Source organism: Antrostomus carolinensis, unplaced genomic scaffold, assembly GCF_000700745.2.
Source record: "Antrostomus carolinensis isolate BGI_N321 unplaced genomic scaffold, ASM70074v2 scaffold35217, whole genome shotgun sequence".
Taxonomy (NCBI): domain Eukaryota; kingdom Metazoa; phylum Chordata; class Aves; order Caprimulgiformes; family Caprimulgidae; genus Antrostomus; species Antrostomus carolinensis.
Genome location: NW_010328742.1, coordinates 14,323 through 33,616, shown reverse-complemented (window position 1 = coordinate 33,616; position 19,294 = coordinate 14,323). Strand labels below are relative to the sequence as shown.

At 37.8% G+C, this 19,294-nt stretch overlaps 1 protein-coding gene across 1 annotated transcript in view; it reads left to right on the top strand.

Annotated features, from left to right (window-relative positions):
• The window catches only part of SLF2 (SMC5/6 complex localization factor 2), a gene marked incomplete at its 5' end in the record, with an annotated part of 23,900 nt that extends 5,364 nt beyond the window's left edge, over positions 1–18,536 (top strand). Inside the window, 15 exons of the mRNA XM_029086051.1 lie at positions 2,066–2,148; positions 3,098–3,214; positions 3,477–3,644; positions 5,491–5,593; positions 6,914–6,989; positions 9,074–9,215; positions 9,668–9,776; positions 10,959–11,135; positions 11,686–11,783; positions 12,499–12,586; positions 13,091–13,213; positions 14,036–14,113; positions 15,810–15,896; positions 17,275–17,343; positions 18,501–18,536. Coding sequence (XP_028941884.1) covers positions 2,066–2,148; positions 3,098–3,214; positions 3,477–3,644; positions 5,491–5,593; positions 6,914–6,989; positions 9,074–9,215; positions 9,668–9,776; positions 10,959–11,135; positions 11,686–11,783; positions 12,499–12,586; positions 13,091–13,213; positions 14,036–14,113; positions 15,810–15,896; positions 17,275–17,343; positions 18,501–18,536 — 1,554 coding nt within the window. The remainder of the gene's footprint in view (positions 1–2,065; positions 2,149–3,097; positions 3,215–3,476; positions 3,645–5,490; positions 5,594–6,913; positions 6,990–9,073; positions 9,216–9,667; positions 9,777–10,958; positions 11,136–11,685; positions 11,784–12,498; positions 12,587–13,090; positions 13,214–14,035; positions 14,114–15,809; positions 15,897–17,274; positions 17,344–18,500) is intronic.
• Positions 18,537–19,294: the final 758 nt, after the last annotated feature.

Below are 19,294 nucleotides of genomic sequence, written 5' to 3'. Positions count from 1 at the left end.
ACATTGGAAATGGCTGCATTTAAATAAAAAGGTTTTGTACTGAGTCTGGCTGGGTTGGAGTTAATTTTCTTCGTAACATCTGTATGGTGCTGTGCATTTTGGACAAAACCAGTTTTGATAAGAGACCAGTCTTCTAGCTATTGTGGAGCAGTACTTGCACAGCATCAAAGCTTTGTCTTCTTCCCGCTCTGCCCCGCAGCGAGTAGGCCGGAGTGGACAAGAAGTTGGGAGGGGACAGAGCCTGGATAGCTGACCCCAGATGAGCAAAGGGATATATTCCATGCCACATAGTGTCATGTTCAGCAATCAAAACCAAGCAGGGGGAGTTGGTCTGGTGTGTAGCCATTACTTGTATTCTAGCTGGGCATCCTTCTGCTTGTGGGAGGTTCTGAGTGATTGCCTTTGCATCACTCTCTTTTTGCCCTTATCCCCTCTTCCTTCACTTATGAAACGGTCTTTATCTCAACCCAGGAGTTTTCTTGCTTTTGCTGTTCCTGTTCACTCCCCTGCACCACTGGGTGGGGAAATGAACAAGCTGTGTGGTGCTCAGCTGCTGACTAGGGTCAGCCCACTGCTATTTTCTACAGTAGAAAACAAACAGCAGAAAACCTGTATAAATACTCTTGTCCTCCTCTCACCCATTTTTAAATCTCTGAAACGAGTTAAGGTCTTGGTAGGCAGATGTTGAATAGCTGCAATTATTTTATCTGTCCTTACAGTGCATTGTGCAAGCTTGTTATAGATCAGACTTTAGTGGCTACATACATCTTCCACAACCTTAACCAACGTATCTACATAATTAATGGTTAAGACTGATAAAAAGATGCAGCTTAGATCAAATGTTTGTGGAACATGTATTTGACCACACATTTGGCCTATCCTGTTTCTGCATAATTAATGGCCAAGTAAGACAGAACAGTTAAGTTTCCATGTCTGTGCTTTTTGCATATACTAGCATTCTTCTCATGTCTTGTAAGAAGGGGCATATGTGCACATTGGGGTAGTTTTGATTCCTCAGTTGTTCAGCAGTCATTTTAGACATATTAAGCAGTTATCAAATAAGGTAAGAGATCTTTAGCTTTCCCACAGGATTTCCGACACAAAGACATTTACATTTGGTTACATTTGAAAGATACCTCTCAATACCAAAAAATAATGCTGTATTAACTAGCTTTTTATTGGCAGGTGGACACTAACTTCTTAAACTAACCTCTTTTATCTTTGGATGATAGAAAATCCCCACCGAGAGGGTGTACTCTTATTGAATTGCTTTCTCCTAAAAGGAAGGAGCTCATAGGAAGAAACTTTCTCACTAGTAAGAGGTTTGTGATTTCAGAAGGTGATGTCAGAAGGGCACTGCTTGTCCAAAGAACTGAATCGTGGTCATAAAAGATTTCAAATATATGTTGTCTGCTGGTAGCTGAATAAAACACTGGCTACTGAAAAATAAACTAATTTTGCTAGCAATTAACACTTTCTTTGTGTGTTGTTTTGTTTCAGTTTTAACTCTATTTATTAGCTTCTTAATTTGCATTTGTATTAGGATTTTGGTTGTAAGCTTTGTTTTGTCTGATGATTTTGGAGGTGATTTAGCAAACGCTGGTGCTTTGCCCTCTAGGGACTCCTGAAAGTAAGAAAGAGGTATTGAATGGTTTTTGGAATTTCTTGTCTCCTGCACCAGAATGGGGATTCCCAGGGTCTCAGTGGGTGATAAAAATAAAGCTGTGAGGTAAAAGGCTTCTGATGCTAATGTTCTTTGTGAAGGTTAGCTGGAGGTCAGCTCCAGGGAGAGAAGCAGAGACTTGCTTTGCTGTTCAGATCCGTCATGAAGCACAATTATTTCTAAATTAATCACTGAGAGAGATTTGACCATTATATAAAATTGTCAAGGGACTGAGAAACCTGAACTGTTAATAATCCTGTTTTTCAGGGTCTCCATTGAGGTTTTTATTTTCAGGTAAAATATTAAAATTGGAAGAGGTTTCTATTTTGATTATGTTTATTGTTTAATAATGAATTGATAGCTTGTAGTATTTTTAAAAATTTCTTACTATTTCATTTACAGCTTTCTAAGCCTCCTGTTGTTAGCCAGGTATCATATGTGAACAGCTTGGAACATCTTTTGAAGGAGAAAGAAGAATCTAAAAGGTTTGTTTCTTAAAGCTACTTTGGAAAAAATTGAGATGGAGTTGTAGAAGCTTAGATTTACCTCGTCTCCTCAACGCTGATGGAGTTTGGTTAGCAGCAAGCTAAACTTTGCCTGCTGGTGCCACCAACGTACATCTGGCTGGACCTACAAGTGCAGCTTAACTGTAGAAGCTGAATGACAGGCTCCTTCCAAGCAATAAGGAGTGATTTATGATACATCTCCACCCTCAAGAGCCAAACTGAATTAATTTACTGATGCCTTCACTATAGGTCACTGAGCCAGCTAGCAGCTGCTGGTCAGGCATGAAATAGAAGTATTTATGTAGACTGACTGTACTAGTTTCTTCAAAGTCATTTGTAGCTTAGTTTTGGTTTCACAAGTTGTGTAGACTGTTGGTATCTGAGTAGTTGCACAGTTCAGTAAACAGAACTAATGAGTGTTCTCACAAGAGATCTTTTGTCTAGAAAGTGTAATGTGGTATATGTCCCAATGGCAAGTGGTGGTGATGGGTATATATATGTGATTAACTGTTTCAATTAAAGAATCTGACCCCAGTAACTATAGGTTGACTGTCTCTGAAGTAGCAAATACTCCTATAACAAATACTTTGTAACAAATAAAATACTAGTATGATGTCTAAAAAAACAACAAAATATTTAAATTCAACCACAAGATTAAAAGTTTTGTGTTATTACAAAAAATACTGTCAGAAGTTGGTTGGATCTATTTGTCTGTGACAAACTAGTGATTGATTATGCTGTTAAACTCACTAGGTTTTGGGAAACATTCAGATGCTTGTTTTTTGTTTTATACAGATGAAAAGTCTCACATGCTTTTGCCATGTGTAACTGGCTACTGACTCCTGGGTTCACATTCAGAGCTTAAGTTGTATTGTCTTCTGTTGTAAATACTAAATGGTGATATGTTTTGCTGCTACTGTTATTTCAGGGTTGATGAACTAGAAAAGTGGTTACAGGAAGACATACAAGGAAGGGAAACGGATTCTTCAGATGGAGGAGATAATGAGAATGCCAGTGGAGATGAAGATCTCTCCGAAGAACACAGGTCCTTACAACTCCAGAACCAATTAAATCTAGTTCTTCACTTTTCTAGCCTTTTTTCCTAATCTCGCTCTCTTTCCATCAGGTTTTGTTAATGTTTAATGTGAACTATTTTTATCATCTTTTGGGGTTGGGTGTGTTTTCTTGGACATTACTGTATTTTAACAATTCAGCTTTCACATAAGGCTGGTGTGTTCATCTGAAAATAACTGTCTCAACGAGCCTGTCAGTGTTTAAATTCATAAAAGCAATTTTGAGTTTTACAGGGCATTTATAAAGAAATTTTCAGTAATAGCTCATGCCATACCTGACTACCACCCTGGAGAAGATATATTTGATTTATCAACCTCTGGGAAAATCTTCAACCAGCATAACCTTGACCTGAGGAGTTTTGACTTCGTCCCTCAAAATCCTATAGAAAAACTCCTTCTTAGGTAAAAATATCCTCTTCACTCTGTTGTGTTTACTTGCATGATTTTCTTCAGTGTTAACAGTTTTTAAGATAAAATAGTATCTTTGCATGCAAATGAGCTCTGTCTTACTAAGTAGGCAAGGCTGATTCCCTTTCCCTGGAATTCTCCTTTCCAGGTTAGCTTTACAGAGCAGTGAACTGTTACTTGAAACTTCCTTCTTTCCTCCTTTGGAATTCTTGAAAAATGTCTCAAATGACACATAAGGGAAAAAAAAAAATAGGTGTTGTAGCCTCTTCCATGTTTCTACTGTGTTGTGCTGTCGTTGATAATCTGTCCAGTTTATGGAAGATAAATGCAGAAGTGAAATGTTACAATGAACAAAAAGTTAACTATCCTGAGACAGAAAGAGGACCTTTGTGGTGAACTGATTTGTGACCTACTCATGTTGTGTTATGTCTGCTGAAAGGCTTTTCATGTTTTCATCCCGAATGGGCCTGGGACTTAGGGCTCCACCTAATGAGGATTGCAGCAAGTCACCATTTCTGACATCTGTTAGGTTCAGTCAATGAGCTAGCAGCGTGTCTCTGTATATACACAACTGTTCTGTAACCCATAGGGATCTGTATTCTATATTTATGAGGCTGTCAGGCTACAGATAGGTGGACAAGCTCTTGCCTAATAGCACAAGTGCAAATGCTGAAAAGTTCTGGTTATTTCAGTTGACATTTTATTACAAACTTGAGTTAGTGAAATTGAGAGAATTCATTTAATCTTAAAAGATTTTGTACATGTGTGTATGTGGAATTGTGGGTGTGAAGAGGAGGAGGGTGACTTCTCCTTGTCTCTTGAGGAAGTGGTGTTTGTGATTATACTCCTTTGGCTTCAGGCCTCTTTATTAATATGTTTTGAAGATCACAAGGATCTAAGCTTCAAAAGTACTTCAAAGTATTTTGTAAATCAGTGACTGGAGGAATGAGAATTAAATGAATCATCCCTTGCAGAAGGCAGTTATGATTTAATTGCTTATGCATTCTGCCCAGTTGGCACAGCTGGCGTGTACTGGCTGTCCAGTTGGCACATGGATGTCTTCCTAGCCACCTGCTCAGTCAGATATAGGTAGAGGGTATATGGAGAAGTTGGGACTCAGATCTCTCAGTAGAGTTACTTGTTTTAGTAGATTCTGAGAATAGATGAGTCTAAAGAAGGGCTTGTGGGAAACTGGATATCATTAATCCAGCTGCTTATGACATATCTGACTTTCTAAAGAAGACTAAAGCTAAAATAATTCAGTAATAACAATGACATATTTTCTGTTCTTCCAACAGCTACTTTTTGTATCTCACAAATTTGCACAGTGAGATTAGTCTGTTTGATTTTAATTGCTTTAGCTTGCTTCCAGACTCTGTTTAAAAGATAATTTAAAAAATTTCAAAGTTAGATTTTTTTTCTTTTCTTTTCTTCTAAAAGTGTTGGTAAAGGTTATTGAACAGTAAAAAAATCTTATTCAGTGTTCCCATTGAGCATAGCAGCCTGTCTGTGTAGACAGGGATAATGGTTCATAGTACAATAGTGTAAATCAATGTTTATTTGAAGCTCTTATTCTCTAATAATAGAAATGTTTCCAAATTATATAGTATGGCATTCTAGAGAAAAAGGTAGTTGTTCTAAATAACAAATAAGGTTTAATTGCTATGGTATTTCATATAGGTAAGAGCATAAGAATAACATCTGTTTCAGATGTTCAGATCTTTGTTTGCTGTTGATGATGATCTGAGGGGTGGGGAAGTTCTTAAGATTTTGTGAAAGTGCTGATTCAACTACTAATGGATTTTTCTCCTCTTTCCCCACCCCCATCTTTGTCTTTCAGTTCTGGTGTAACACAGCAGCTTTCTTTGGCTATTAATGGTTTTCTAAGTTCTGCTTACAGTTGTATCTTGTGTCCCATAACAATTCTAAAGTGGCTTTTCCAGGTAAGACTGTACTGTTCATGCAGTTATACTCTGTGCAGGTTTGATATTCTTCCTGCAAGCCAGTTATAGCAGGAATAATCAGAACAAGTTTGTGAATCTGTTGCATTAGGTTAACAATTTTTAAATCAAAATAATCTTTCTTTCTGTGTTCTGATTTGTTCTCCAGTCTGAAATACTTTGATTATCACTAGGGGTAAAACACTAGGGATAACTTTTCTCCACACTTCCTGGGTGATGGCAAAGCTGCACATCCTTGTCCATCTTAGTACATGTTACTGAATTTGAAAAGGGCACAGTACATGCTGGATGAGAGGAGATGTCAGGATACAATAGTGTGGGCCAAATCATAAGCCAATGTTAATCTTATTTTCTTCCACCCTTAAAAAAAACAACAAAAAACACCCCCCAAAACATGCTGCAACATGCAGAAGTACCATTTCTGCATATATCACCTTGTAAATCATCAGAGATATCCACATTATCAGGTAGCTTTCATTTGGAAAAGGCTGATGTGCACTATGGCTCAGTAAAAAGTTCAGAGCCATTCTCAAAGGAAGCGTGGTGGCTGTCTGCTTTCTAGATGCCTATGTCCATGTCTTAATCTCCAGAAATTTACATTGTTCTATTACTCATAAAAAATGTCCCTCTATTATTATTTACCACATTGTAACTTTGCCTGAAACAAAAAAAGAAAGCTGTGCCGCCTGTGAAGTTGCAGGCTAGGTCTGCTGACTAGCTTTCTGCTTTTGTCAAAAGGGAAACATTTTGCTTCTCCATGTCCTTCCCTCTAGCCAGTAAAAAATTGCCTTCCACCCCTTGTGTGAGCCCTGGTGTTCCTCTAATAAGGAGGAAGTGTGAGCCAATTCAGCTTGCTTACAGAGCAGGAAACTGTCCAGTACTTGGAGGAGAAAAAGGTTGTAGCTAACTCTGTTGCCCCAGCTCCTGACCAAGGAGTTAAAAGTTGATCACAGATGCAAATAGATTCCAAAAGGACATATGATACTTTCCATTCTTATAACCCTCAGTACTTTCTTATGAACCACCAGATTCAACATGAGGTTACAGCATTCTGATATTGCAAATAAGTAACTGTAAAGTATTCATAGCATCTGTGCACTGCTTGAAATAATCTATATTCACAATATACTGTTCTCCTTGGTGTATCTTGCTTTAGAGGCTTTGGGGTTGTTTTTTTATCTTACTATTTCTTATTCTATTTTACTGAAGATTTTTTTGGGGGAGGGGAGGGGGTTAAGTAAAAGAAAACTGATGCCATCATGCAACTTGGTGTTTGACGTGTAGCTTCTTTTCTCTCCACAGATGATGTCTGTTCATCCTGACTATTGTGTTTCCACGCAGATTTTAGACAGATTAATGGAGATCACACTAAAAAATGGTGAGTATTTGAAGGATGGAAAACCAACCACCTGAAGGAAGTCATTTCCCTTCTGTTAAGTATAGAAAGGTGTTGGGGATGAAGTAAACGGCACTGGCTCTGTTCTGTGATTCTGGCATGGATTTAGGTTCTCCTGTTAGTCCTGCACAAATGCTAGGAGTTGATCTTCACTGTGTGCAAGCTGTACCACGGGATGTGGTCCTGGTGTGTGTTTGCATAGCACTGTGGCCTGTACAGAGCCTTTTAAACTTGCTTCTGTTATTTCACAAATAGAGTTGACCTGAAGGAGGAGCCCAGTCTGCTCAAAAGTTTACTCTCCTTTCCATTTTGCTTTAGAAGATGCAGACATTAATTTCATAGCTTAAGGACTACAAGATGGTTTTCTCATGGTCATACTCAGTATGTAGCACTACATAGTTTACTTTCCAGATGAATGGCAAAAGTGAAAAGAATCATACACCTGCACAGAAACACTTTCAGGGATCTACTTCAGCCCGCAGTGCTGCTCATGTCTTGTGTGTTTTGCCTTCCTTCATCTGTACTCTCAAATACTTCTCCAATACAAGTTCCTTTGTATGTTCTTCATGGCTTCGCTTTATTCAGATCCATCAAAAGTCAGTAATTCATTTAAGCCTGCCAGTGAACATCATTAAAGTAATGCAGTTCTCTTGAAGCACTTCATAGAATCATGGAATGGTTTGGGTTGGAAAGGACCTTAAAGATGATCCAGTTCCAACCCCCCTGCCATCAGCAGGGACACCTTCCACTAGACCAGGTTGCTCAAAGCCGCGTCCAGCCTGGCCTTGAACGCTTCCAGGGAGGGGGCATCCACAACTTCCTTGGGCAACCTGTTCCAGTGTCTGACCACCCTCACAGTGAAGAGCTTCTTCCTAATATCTAATCTAAATCTACCCTCTTCCAGTTTAAATCCATTTCCCCTCATCCTCACTTTTAATTCTCAGAACATTTCCAATGGCACAAGTGTTTGAGAGGATGCTTGCCATTTCTTAGCATGTTGCTCAGGTCAGTCCAAATTGTACCACGTTTTGAATCTTGTTTGAAATAGGGCTGTGAGCTGATACGAGAAGGAATGCAGCCTCCTTTATGTTGTGCTTTGCTGGCATTAAGCTTGATTCTGAATGAACAGTTCAAGCTGATCAATGAGCATTCAGAGAATTAAAGCTGGGAAAGATCCAAGCAGATCTCTGACCTGAGAGCAGGATCAAATAGACTACAGTTGCTCCTGGAAAGTTGTCCATTTTTAAATTGCCAACTATGGAGTCTTTAAACCATTCTGAGACATCCTGTTCCAGTGCTTAACTAAGGATGCATCTTTTTGTTGGTTGTTTTTTTTACTGAATTGAACATTGAGATCTGATCCTGCAGTGTCTGGAGTGTTGTGTTCCATTATGTTTGTTTTTTTCCTATAAACTTAGCTCTTAGACACAAAATTGACCTGATTCAGAATTCTAGTGGCTTCTGTCATTGTTTGGAAAATACTGCATCTAGTTTGATGTTACCTTGCTAGTTTAGTGTCCTATAGACAGTCCTCTGTAGATTTGCAGACTTTCAGATACAAGTCATCGTAGAAATCAGCCTTTTTTGCAATAAGCATTGATTCTTATTTCTGTCAGATAGTCTATAAAGTCCACTGCTGTTCTAGAAGCCTTGCCTGTTTTCAAATCTTACATAGCTCCACTTCCAGTCCCACTATGATAACACCTTCTTGCCTGTACCTACACAGAACAGTAACTTACATATTCTCTTAAAAGTAAATCTTGCCTCCGTGCTTATTATGCTGTTAGTGATGAAAGAGAGCTGGGAGGGAAAATGGGTCGAGCTTTAAAGTAATTCACCTCTGATGTAGGCAAGATGTTTCTCTAGAGTAAAATAGTGTGTTAGACCACCTTTTTTCCCCTCATGATTCTGAAAATAAGCACATCATTCAAGGCACCAACTCAGAAATTCTGAGATGAGAGCTGGTCAAATTGATGCAGACTGGTGAGCTTATTTGTTTCCCTTAGAAGGAAATGATGCCAGGAACTAAATTTAAAACTAATCCATTCCATGTCTTTTATTTGTAGCTTCCATCAGTGATGAACAGTCTAAACCATGGATTCCTTCACTAGCTGATGTGTCAGCTGTTTTTGTCAATATGGGTGTTGCGTTTAGATCTCTCTTTCCATTGCAGCATCTTCAGCCCAACTTTAACGAGTGTGATATTTTGTAAGTATTTTCCTTTTGATATTTATTCCTTAGATCCTGTGAAAGCATGTCTTGTGCTTAGAATGTAGAATCAGAAGGTTCTCCTTTATTTCCCCTCCCTTCCATCAAGCCATATTCTTCTTTAAATTCTCAGCTCGGGTCTTAATAAGAGTAAATAAGCTAGAACTTTAAACAATGCCTGCCGAGTGGGGATTCAACAAACCAGAGCATTGTCCTTTGTCCTACATCTTCCTAATGGAAGTTTACAAGAATTGTTGCCTAAAGAGCTGGGCAGAATTGTAAATGATTGTTTACAAGTTAAGATAGAGGTGTGCACTCTGTAACTTCAGAATTGTTTTGATTTGAAGGCATTTTCAAACATGTAGGGTTTTTTCCTTCAGTTTGATGCAAATAAGCCTTCATGGGCTTTTAAATTGTTGATTTATTGCTCAGATTAGTCTCTTTCTTATTAGAAGTCAGATGCAAGAAACAGTGAGTAAAGAACAGCCAAGAGGAGACCTAACCTCTGCCAGTCCAGCCTTCTCTAGTCTACCAGAAAACAATTTAATTAACGTGATTAAGGTGAGAAAACTTCAGTTAGTGTGGGAGGATGTTATCGTTTTGTTTTAGTGGGTTTTTTTGTTTGTTTGGGGTTTTCTTGGGTGTTTTTTGGGGGGTGGTGGGATCTTGTTGCTTTGTTTGGGGTTTTTTTAGCAAAAACCTTGTTGACTGATCTAATCCAGAGCTTGTTTTGTGAGCAGATGCTGAAGTTTCAGCTTCACATTCAGCAGAGATTATTGCAGGCTTGTTGCAAACTTAAGAGTTTCCTTTCTCCCCAACTTTCATTGGCTTCACTCACAGCTGCACAGTTCTGCTGCGTCTCTTTTTCAGCTGTGGCACTGAATTAGATATCTTTGCTCCCTTGTGTAGAAGAAACTCTCAGTGTGTTAGTGCAGCACTCAGAGGTACACGGTCAGTCCTGAGCAGCACAAGGTGAACCAGGTGGGAACTCATAGAGGGCAGGTAGAGCTGTGACTGTCACTCCTGTGGTAGTGAGCTGTTAGAGTCTCACTGTCCTGTGAGACCATAGGCTGAATGAGTGCTGGTCACGCTTCACAAGCTAGTTCTCTGTGATTAAAAGTTGTGTGGTGAAAATACTGAAAGATAAAATTATAACTGATTTCAGAGTTCCTTGTGGAAATGTTTGAATCCTCCTGATACAATTTATTTAGAGATTTTTAACTATCAAATCACTTAGTTCAAGGGGAAGTACTCGGAGCATCTCCACTAGAGACAAAATACATGTCTCTTAATTTGTGTTCTCATTTACACACACATCCCATGTTGTAAGTAGCCCATGTAATAATACTTCAATGGGGGAAAAAAATCTTTCTTTGTTTTCAGTATTACTTGTGTATTTAGAAAGTCTGTCAGTCTTTCATTCAGTTAGATGAGGATTATCTGTGTAGTGGCGAAAGAGATTGTTTCTGTGATGTCCAGGGACTATTGCCATTATTCAGAAGATGAGGTATAAATATATCCAACAGGTATTTAAAAAAAAAAAAAAAAGCAACCAACTAAACCAATAGAGTGCAGTTACTGGGAGATGGAGAGATGTTAGTACACAAGTGCTGCAAGAACAATGTATCATTTGAGGTGCATTTTAATGCAAGGGTGGAAAACTTAAGTTCTCATCATACTTTAAAATAAGCTAATAAACTAAAGCAATTTTTCAGATTTTAATGCTTTTTATTTCTTTTAAAGTTTCTAGGTTTCTGTACAACAGTAATTCAAGGTGGATATACTGATCAAGAAATACTGCTGCTGCTTCTATTGCTATTTAAAATAAGCTTGGAGAAACAGTTAAAGCAAATCCCTTTGATAGATTTTCAGTGCCTTTTCATAAAGCTTCTGATAAGTATAAAAGACTGGGATACAAAGGTAACTTCATTAATAATTTTCTTGTACTAGATTTATGAAACTGCAACTTAACTTTCAAGAAACTTCTGTTTTGAAGTTTTCATTCTTTCTTGACATATCAGAAAAATACAGCTTGAAAATGTAACATGAGCAAATTGGGAGCTTTGGATGTGTGTGGAGGTGGGTGGGTATACTGAGAGAGTTTTTGTTGCATGACATTATGCTTACCTGTCCCCTTCTGCAAGGAGACTGTTGTATTGAACTTAACCTTATATTTACTAAAATAGCTCTATATTTGAAGTGGCTCTCTGAAAGAATAAAGAAACTATTGCACTAAGCTGATAAAATGTAATGAAAAGCAAGCTGATCTCAACTACCCTACTGGAAAATAGTATTTAAGCTACAGGTGCAGAATTATCTTTATGCATATCATATCTTATTAGATCAGTTCCTTTTAACATTTGCTCTCTGTATGTTTCTATGGAGTAGATGTGTACTCCTTTGCAAATAAAACAAATGCCCACCATATCCATTCTTCAGTATTGGGGTTTTTGTTGTTGTTCTTTTAAAGATGCCTGAGCTCTGCCTGGCAGTGAGCGAACTCTCCAGTCACCACCATAATCTCCTGTGGCTGGTTCAGCTGGTGCCTAGCTGGATAATACGTGGACGGTAACGACACTGTAACATCAGAAATATGTAGTCTCATTAACAGCTAATTTATTTGTATCAGCAACCCCTGATTTATTTGTATAAACTCTAAGCCTGATAAATGCAATAGGTATTGCATGGCACTTAAAAATAAAAAATAATGGGTTTTCTCATATGTTACAGATGTATGTGCAATTCTTGTTGTGTATATAAAGCTGCTTGATCACCTCTGATGTGAAAAATGGTTATTTTACATTTTATGTGTAGTTTTCTGGGCTGCAGACTTCCTGATGCACTATAGTAAAGAAAGACTTTACAACCTCAGATTCTGACATCAATCACCGACATTCTTGTCCGAATGACCAAAAATTAAATTTCTTTGGGTGATTCATATCTGCTTTTAAGTGTCATGTCTGTTAATGAGTTCTGTATCTTTGAAATGAATAGACTGTAATGTATCTGAGTGAGGAGAATGAATTGAGTCCTCAATTTCAGGCTTGGAGGCAAGCATCTAGCCGTGTTTACTTGTGCAGAAGAAAAGCTGCAATGACATAAGAGTACTTGTGTTTTACTAGTCTCTCTACTCGTTTCATAGCACCTATATTCAGAAAATCCAGTTTAATAGTTTTAGGCAAGTTTATGTCTCAGGAAGCCATGCATAGCCTCATATACTTCATAGAAACAGTGTGGATTTATGAAATTCTCTGGGAAATAAATTTTTAAAATTGTTTTTCAGGGAAGTAAGAAGACATCTTAGTCTAGTGATAATTTCAAAGCTTCTTAATAAAAGGCATGTAGAAATACCTGACGACAGTGACGAGCAGGTACTGCATATATGTGTTTTTTTGTGTTTAATTTGAAAGTTTAGAAAACATGTATACTATTGTTTGAGTTTTATGTTTTAATTCTGTAAGCCTATTTTCAAGGACCTCGTAAAATGACCAATTAGTAATGTTTAGTTTAGATTAGTAGTAGAAGTATATTTGCACATGTGCGTCACCTGCGTGTTCTGCAGCTTGTAAGTGCAGTATTGTTTACGAACCTTAACATTCATTTTGGCCATTGGAAGATCTGCATTTTTTTCAGTCTTTCTTTTATGTTCATGCAGAGCCATTCTGTTTTTGTAGGGTTAATCTTTTATTGAGGCAATGCACAAACACTTTGGTTTGTGAATACTCAAAACTACCCAAAGTCTGAAAACTTCCATTTTAATTAAAAATTCCTTTTGTGTTCTTGTCTAAGTGGACAAATAATATTGTGGTGGTGCTCCATTTCCAATTTTCTGTTGCCACTAAACTGGTCCAATTTGTTCACGTTTGTATCTGTAGATGTCTCTTCTGCATCAGTTCCTGGTGTACATGAAACCTTCTAATCTACTAAAGAAGATGAGAGAAGGACTGGAGCAGCAGAATGACGATGGAGACCACCTTCATACAGAACTAGAACAGGAGGTACATAGCTGATAGTGCTTTTTTGCATTTTTTTTTTTTGTGCATCTTCTCCATTTTTGAGAATGTTTCTTTTAATTTCTGTTAACTGAGGATGGTTCTGTACATGGAACTGTACATACACTATTTATTGCTGTTTATCTGTATAAAATATTATTCATGTTCAATTTTTATTATAGTCATGGAGGAAGGAAGGGAGTAGCAGGTGATGGAGGAAGCTGTATTGGCCTGTTTTACAAACAGGAAAATGGTCAGATTTTCTGCATGGCGAAGTCACATGGATGTCTTGAGTCCTTTCCTCTCTAATCAGAGGACCATCCTTCTTCACTTCTGATGTAATCAGTGAAAACTGTTTGATGCTGAGCCAAGCCTTCACTTGCGGGCTTCAGAAAGAGATTTATGACTATTTTATGAATCTTTTCTCATAAGAAAGTATTAGAAAGATGTAGTATTTCCAGCCATCCAAAAGTTTAATATTGGTTTGGTTATTTGAGTCTATCATGGAATCTCTTAGCAAGTATTTTGATCTGGATGTAGGTGGTGGGAAAATAAAGCCAACTGCTGAATTTAATTTTCAGCTATTAAAACAACAGAAATTTGTGTAGGTTACTTAGGTAACTTAGAAACATTTTAAAACAGTTTTGCATTATTTTAATATATGAATGTACTATTTCAAATTAGTTATTTAGGCAAATGTGTAGACAGACTTGTCTGCTCATCTGGCTGGTGGAGGAATAATTCCAGAAAGCAAAGATGATGGTATATCTAGACGTGAAGAGTTATGACTGTGCTTTAACTGCTAAAGCTCTGTTGATTTCTCTCCAGGCGTACTACCTAATCTACATCCTCCTTCATCTAGTCAGTGAAGCTAGTTTCTTCGATGTTGTAAATTCTAATCAGAGGGTAAGTAACTTAAGTGGCTAGATATTTAGGTTTTAAAAGACTATTTGTCATACACTTTTTGGTCTGTTTTGGTAAGAGGTATCATGTGATAGAAGATCACCAGTGGATAATAGCACTGGGGAAGACCTTTGTTCTGGGGCAAAGCAGATGCAAAAGAGCTTTATCTGCACTTAGTGCAGAGAAAGAAACAGCTCCTGCATTTCTGCAAATGGAACTACCTCAAAACATAAGGTTGTGGATCAGAAGACATTTGGTTTTTTAATTCTTCTCAGAGAGTAACTGGAGATGAACTTAACATAGAAATTCTAATAAGTCTAATGATCCTATGAACTTTGGAAGTAGGGTTAAAATTCTTCAGTTTAGAAGAAAACCACTTTAAAAATATCCAGTAAAATATGTTTGAACACATCGCAGTTTTCTGTGCTGGAGTGCAGCCATGCAGCAAGTGAGAGCTAGGACTGTACCTCTTCTGTTCTCTGTAGTGATGGTTCCATGGCACCATGTGATGTGAACATCTGTTAAGTAATACCTCTGCTTAGCCTTTCAGTAATCCTATTCAGATTTCTGTGATCATTTGCTGTGAGTTGCTTGCTGCGAGGTGTTTGAGTACACTTTCTGCCCCATGGAATAGCTCTTGGCTGTTAATAAATCCATCGTATGAACTGTTTGCGAGAGGCAAAGCAGTAATGTTGGGTTAGATTTTGGGGCTTCCATCTCTGTTTCCTACTCGATGCAAAAACATCATCACAGAGTGTAATCTGAAACAAACATATTTGGTAAAGAAAAAAATTATATTGTGATGATCTTTTGACATTTGTTTTTTACAACTGCCTTCTTGAAGATGTGTGGAGAACTTGATTTTTTTTTTTAATGTTTCTATATTTCTTAATGAAGAAAGAGTCTATTCACTGACCTGTTAGCCAGCAAGTGACAAGAGGGGTGTAGCTGAATATTGTGCAGGCTAGACTTAAAGTATTACTGTTTCATTTCTGGTCCTCTTCCAGTTAGATGGAGTAAATTGTCATGATCTTTAGACACCAGCAAATGTTTATAAATAGAATTTCAGCATGTCTCACCTATTCCACAGGGCAAAGCCTCTTTGCAGCTGTTCAGTGAGGGATTGAAAACAGGAATTTTTATGAAGAAATTCACAAAATGCAGAAGAACTTGGGAGCCATTATCAAGAGATTATGAAGTTGCAAAGTTGCTTTAATAAAGTAATTGGAAATTTAGAGAGAAATAAAAGATCATTGCATAATCCTTGGATATGTTTTACCTGCTCAGACAATTCCTACAAAAGAAAAGTTGTCATTACTAAAAAAGGTTATTTTTAGCTATTGTAACTTCAGGACTTTTTTTTTTGCTGATGGAAGGTATGAATGACACTGTGCTTGCTACTTTGGAGATGGAAAGGATTTACAGATTAGCTAGTAGGATCTTTAAATTTTTATGTATAGCACTGCTAAACTTTGAAACTATTTTTTAAAGCTCTTAGACGTGGTTTACTGGATGCATACCAGCAACTGATAGAGGATCTTGTAATCTTGTTTTCTTTCTTTTCCACCTTCCTTACTGTATATTTCTAATAAAAATTCAAACTCAAGCATATAATTTTAAAATTGAAATAATATTTGAAGAAAGCTTTTAGTTTTGACATGGAGGATTTAAATAGCTGTACACTTTTGTCTTTATTTAGCAACACTTACTGAAGCTTTGTGGTGCCTTAGATAAGCACATAAAATGTGATATTAGGGAAGATGCAAGGCTGTTTTATCGAACTAAGGTAAGACACGTAAGTTGGGTGGTTTCTTGTTGTTTTAGATGTTTTTTAGGGTTCCTCTTGCGTATTGTTCCCTCATCCCAGCCCTGGAAATTCTAAGGGTTCCTCATGCTGGTTGGTTTGGGTTTTTTTTCTGGTTTCTCTGCATCGTGTATTTGCATGTATGTAAATATGTGCCCATTTTAATGCACTGAAAATACTCTTTTTGCTAACAATACGACTTTTAACAACTGTAAGACATGAGCTTGTCTTCCTCTTGGCCAGGCATCTCAACTTTTAGACCCACAGAGTCACTTCATTTCTTTTCCTGGCACTTACTGATAGTTGACTCTGCTTTTAAGAGCAGAGGCTCCATGTGGGGCAGGATACAGAGGACAGAAAAACTAGCCTATCTTGCGTATGTCTCTTGTTTTATTTCCAAATTAATGAGTTAGTTTAAAATGTTGTGGATTTAAGCCAACAGTGTATGTGGTGTAGCATCAGGCTTGGATAATTGCCTTTTCTTTTCATTGTGGTGTGGAGCTTACTAATGATAGTCCTAATTTTGTGACTTTCATGCTTTGCATGCTGTCATAGCAAGCCAAATCAGATAGTGGTAAAGTGAACAACCTCAACCTTGAAAAAAAGCCTTACCTGCTTCATTTGTAGATCAAACATTTGCAGTCGTGTGCATCCTTACCTCAAGAAGATTCTTCTTTTTATTCAGCCAGATCAGTAGAGCGTGGATCCTTTTAACAAGTTAATGAATCTTGCTTTGGATTTTTGTATCTCAGGTTGCTTTCACTTTTGTTTCTGTCACCCTTGCACTGAGAGGGGAAAATCTTGCTCTGTTTTTCCCCATCACTTCATTTGTGTAATAGTGGCATCCTCTGGATGTTACTGTACTGTGTGGGGTTTTAACACAGCATATGGAGCAAATTTCAGTCCTAAATGGCTTGGATTAAACACCTGCTTGTGACTGGTTATGAAAAAACACTGGTTTATATATAAGGGATTGATTTCAGAAGCAGACAGTGCCACGTTGTGATTGCAGTTGCAGGCTCCTTTTCTAGGTACAGACAAACCTAATTCACCCAAAGGATGTGGTGGGTGTTTGGGGGCCAGAGGCTTGTGTCCTGCTTCCAAACACTTACCGTGGGGAGTTATGTGCCTGTAATGAGTTTGTGTGGAGTACATGACTTTGAATTCAGAGTCCCAAATTACAGGGATCTACTTGGAGTTGAGATAGTGATACTTTGTGCCAGCTGTAAAATTGCTCCCTCCCATTAAGCATTTGCTGTTGGGTTATCTGGGGTTTTATGGGTTTGGGGAGTGGGAGGCAGGTGGGTATGATTCTGGTTTTTTAACATAAATGACTAAAGTAATCAATCTGAATTTGCAGGTAAAAGATTTAGTTGCTAGGATATATGGCAAATGGCAAGATATGATACAAACCACTCTGCCTACTCAGGTACTGTAATGAAATCTTTTTGTATCTTTTCCTATTGGAGGGTGCATTTAACTCATTTTTTAGCATTTGAAAATAGCATGTTCTTGTAAAGAGATTTTTTTTTTTTTTTTCCCCTTCCTAAATGGCCTGCTTCTGGAATACACTTAGATGTATTAAAATAGATTTTAATTAAAATTCTTGCTTTTGCTGGCTTCAATAAAACCAAGATTTCATCTTTGTCCTTAAAAGCGCTGCTTTTGTAAATGGCTTGCGCAATACACGAAAATGCTAGTACTGAGTCAAGTCATAGGGCCTGTCTCTGATTATAGTTATTAGCAGATGTTTTGAAGAGTTTATTGGGGCAGGAATGCAGTGATGCACTTCCTGCTGTGGTCTGGCACTGTGTGACTTCGAGACTACTTGAGTCCAAGGCTCTATCCACATATGTTTAACGGCTCTTGATATCTCCTTCCCCTTTGAATGTGTTGAATTTCCTGCAATGATTAGGAAAAGCCTTTCATGCTCTGTAAAAGTATGCAGTAGTAAATAATGTTATGATTAGTCTCTTATTAATATTTGCCTTCCTGTTATCTAGCTGGCCTTGGTGGAGTAGGTGGATAACCTGTACTGATATCCAGAGTTCAGAGCTGTTTCTTCCAGTCTAGGGTTGTAAGGTTTCTTTTGTAACATGATTAGACCAACTGTTTGAGTCCTGTCTTGGAATATAAAGCTACCCGGTTTGGAAAAGCTGAGCTTTCCAGTAATGTAGTGTATCACTTATGTAAAATTTAAATTATACATATACACTTAGTACTGATTTCAGTTAAAAATTGTGTAATCAACCATTTGTCTGTAAAGACACCGCTCCTAGCAATGTGCAAAAAAGACAAAATTTGTAGAGTGAGACATTTCTTGTTACAGAGGTGGGAAAGGAATTGGACAATAACACATGGCTGCAGAAGCTCCTTAGCAATTGATGATAGTTGATAATGATGCAGCTCTTCCAGAGTTGTTTTTTCAGAGATATTTGGGGTTGATTCACATATGGGGAAACTGGCAAGTGTTTCTGAATAAAATTCTAGGGACTTGCAGCACATTGTGGTGATCTCGCATTAAGCACTTGCCTACTCCTGTCATTGGTTTTCTGACATGTTTACTGTTTTGTTTTTACTCTATAGGGAAAACTGCATGACTTCTGGGAGCCAGATTCATGAAATCAGCCTAGTTCAGGGAAAATACCAGAAAAACTCTGAAACGAAGGAAGATGTAGAATGAATGGAGCTTCACGTGTGTTGGAACAGAAGAAATCAGTCACCTGAGTTAGAACTTGAGCTTAATTCAGGCAAATACTAGAAACACACAGATCTAATTTGGTTAACATTGCTTTTACTACAAATACACTACTTCTGAAAAATTGGAGTGGGTAAACTGAAAAAAAAAACCCCAGCTATTTCTATAGCCCTGTCTGAATTGGCTAGAAATATTTTCTTCATATTGAAAGCTGAGAGAAGTTTTCTCATTTCCATTGTAAATCACAAGACATACTTGAAAACTGTATGTATTGGTTTTCTTGCCAGCACACAGCTGCAAGCACTGTTTTAGGATGGCTGGGTAAGAGTGCCCTGTGATGTAGAATGTGAGTTCAGAAACAGTATTAGACCTCCCCTGATGTGAGCAGGTGAGGAAGTGGTTCAGAACTGGGCTGAATAACAGAATTGACTGCACAATGTTAATCTGCAGAGCCACATTGGTGTGACCCTCCAATGTAAAAAAAAAAAAAGTACAAAATACAGCAGTTGCATGTGAAGAAGTGACTGCTCTTGCGTTGACTCGAGGATGGAAACAGAGCTTAAGAGTGGCTGTGCCCAAACAGGTTAAATGGATCCTTTGCTCTGTGGTTGTGTTTTATCAAATAACAAAATAGAATTTGTTATTACAGTGATGCATTCATTTTTAACTTAACTTCCTCATC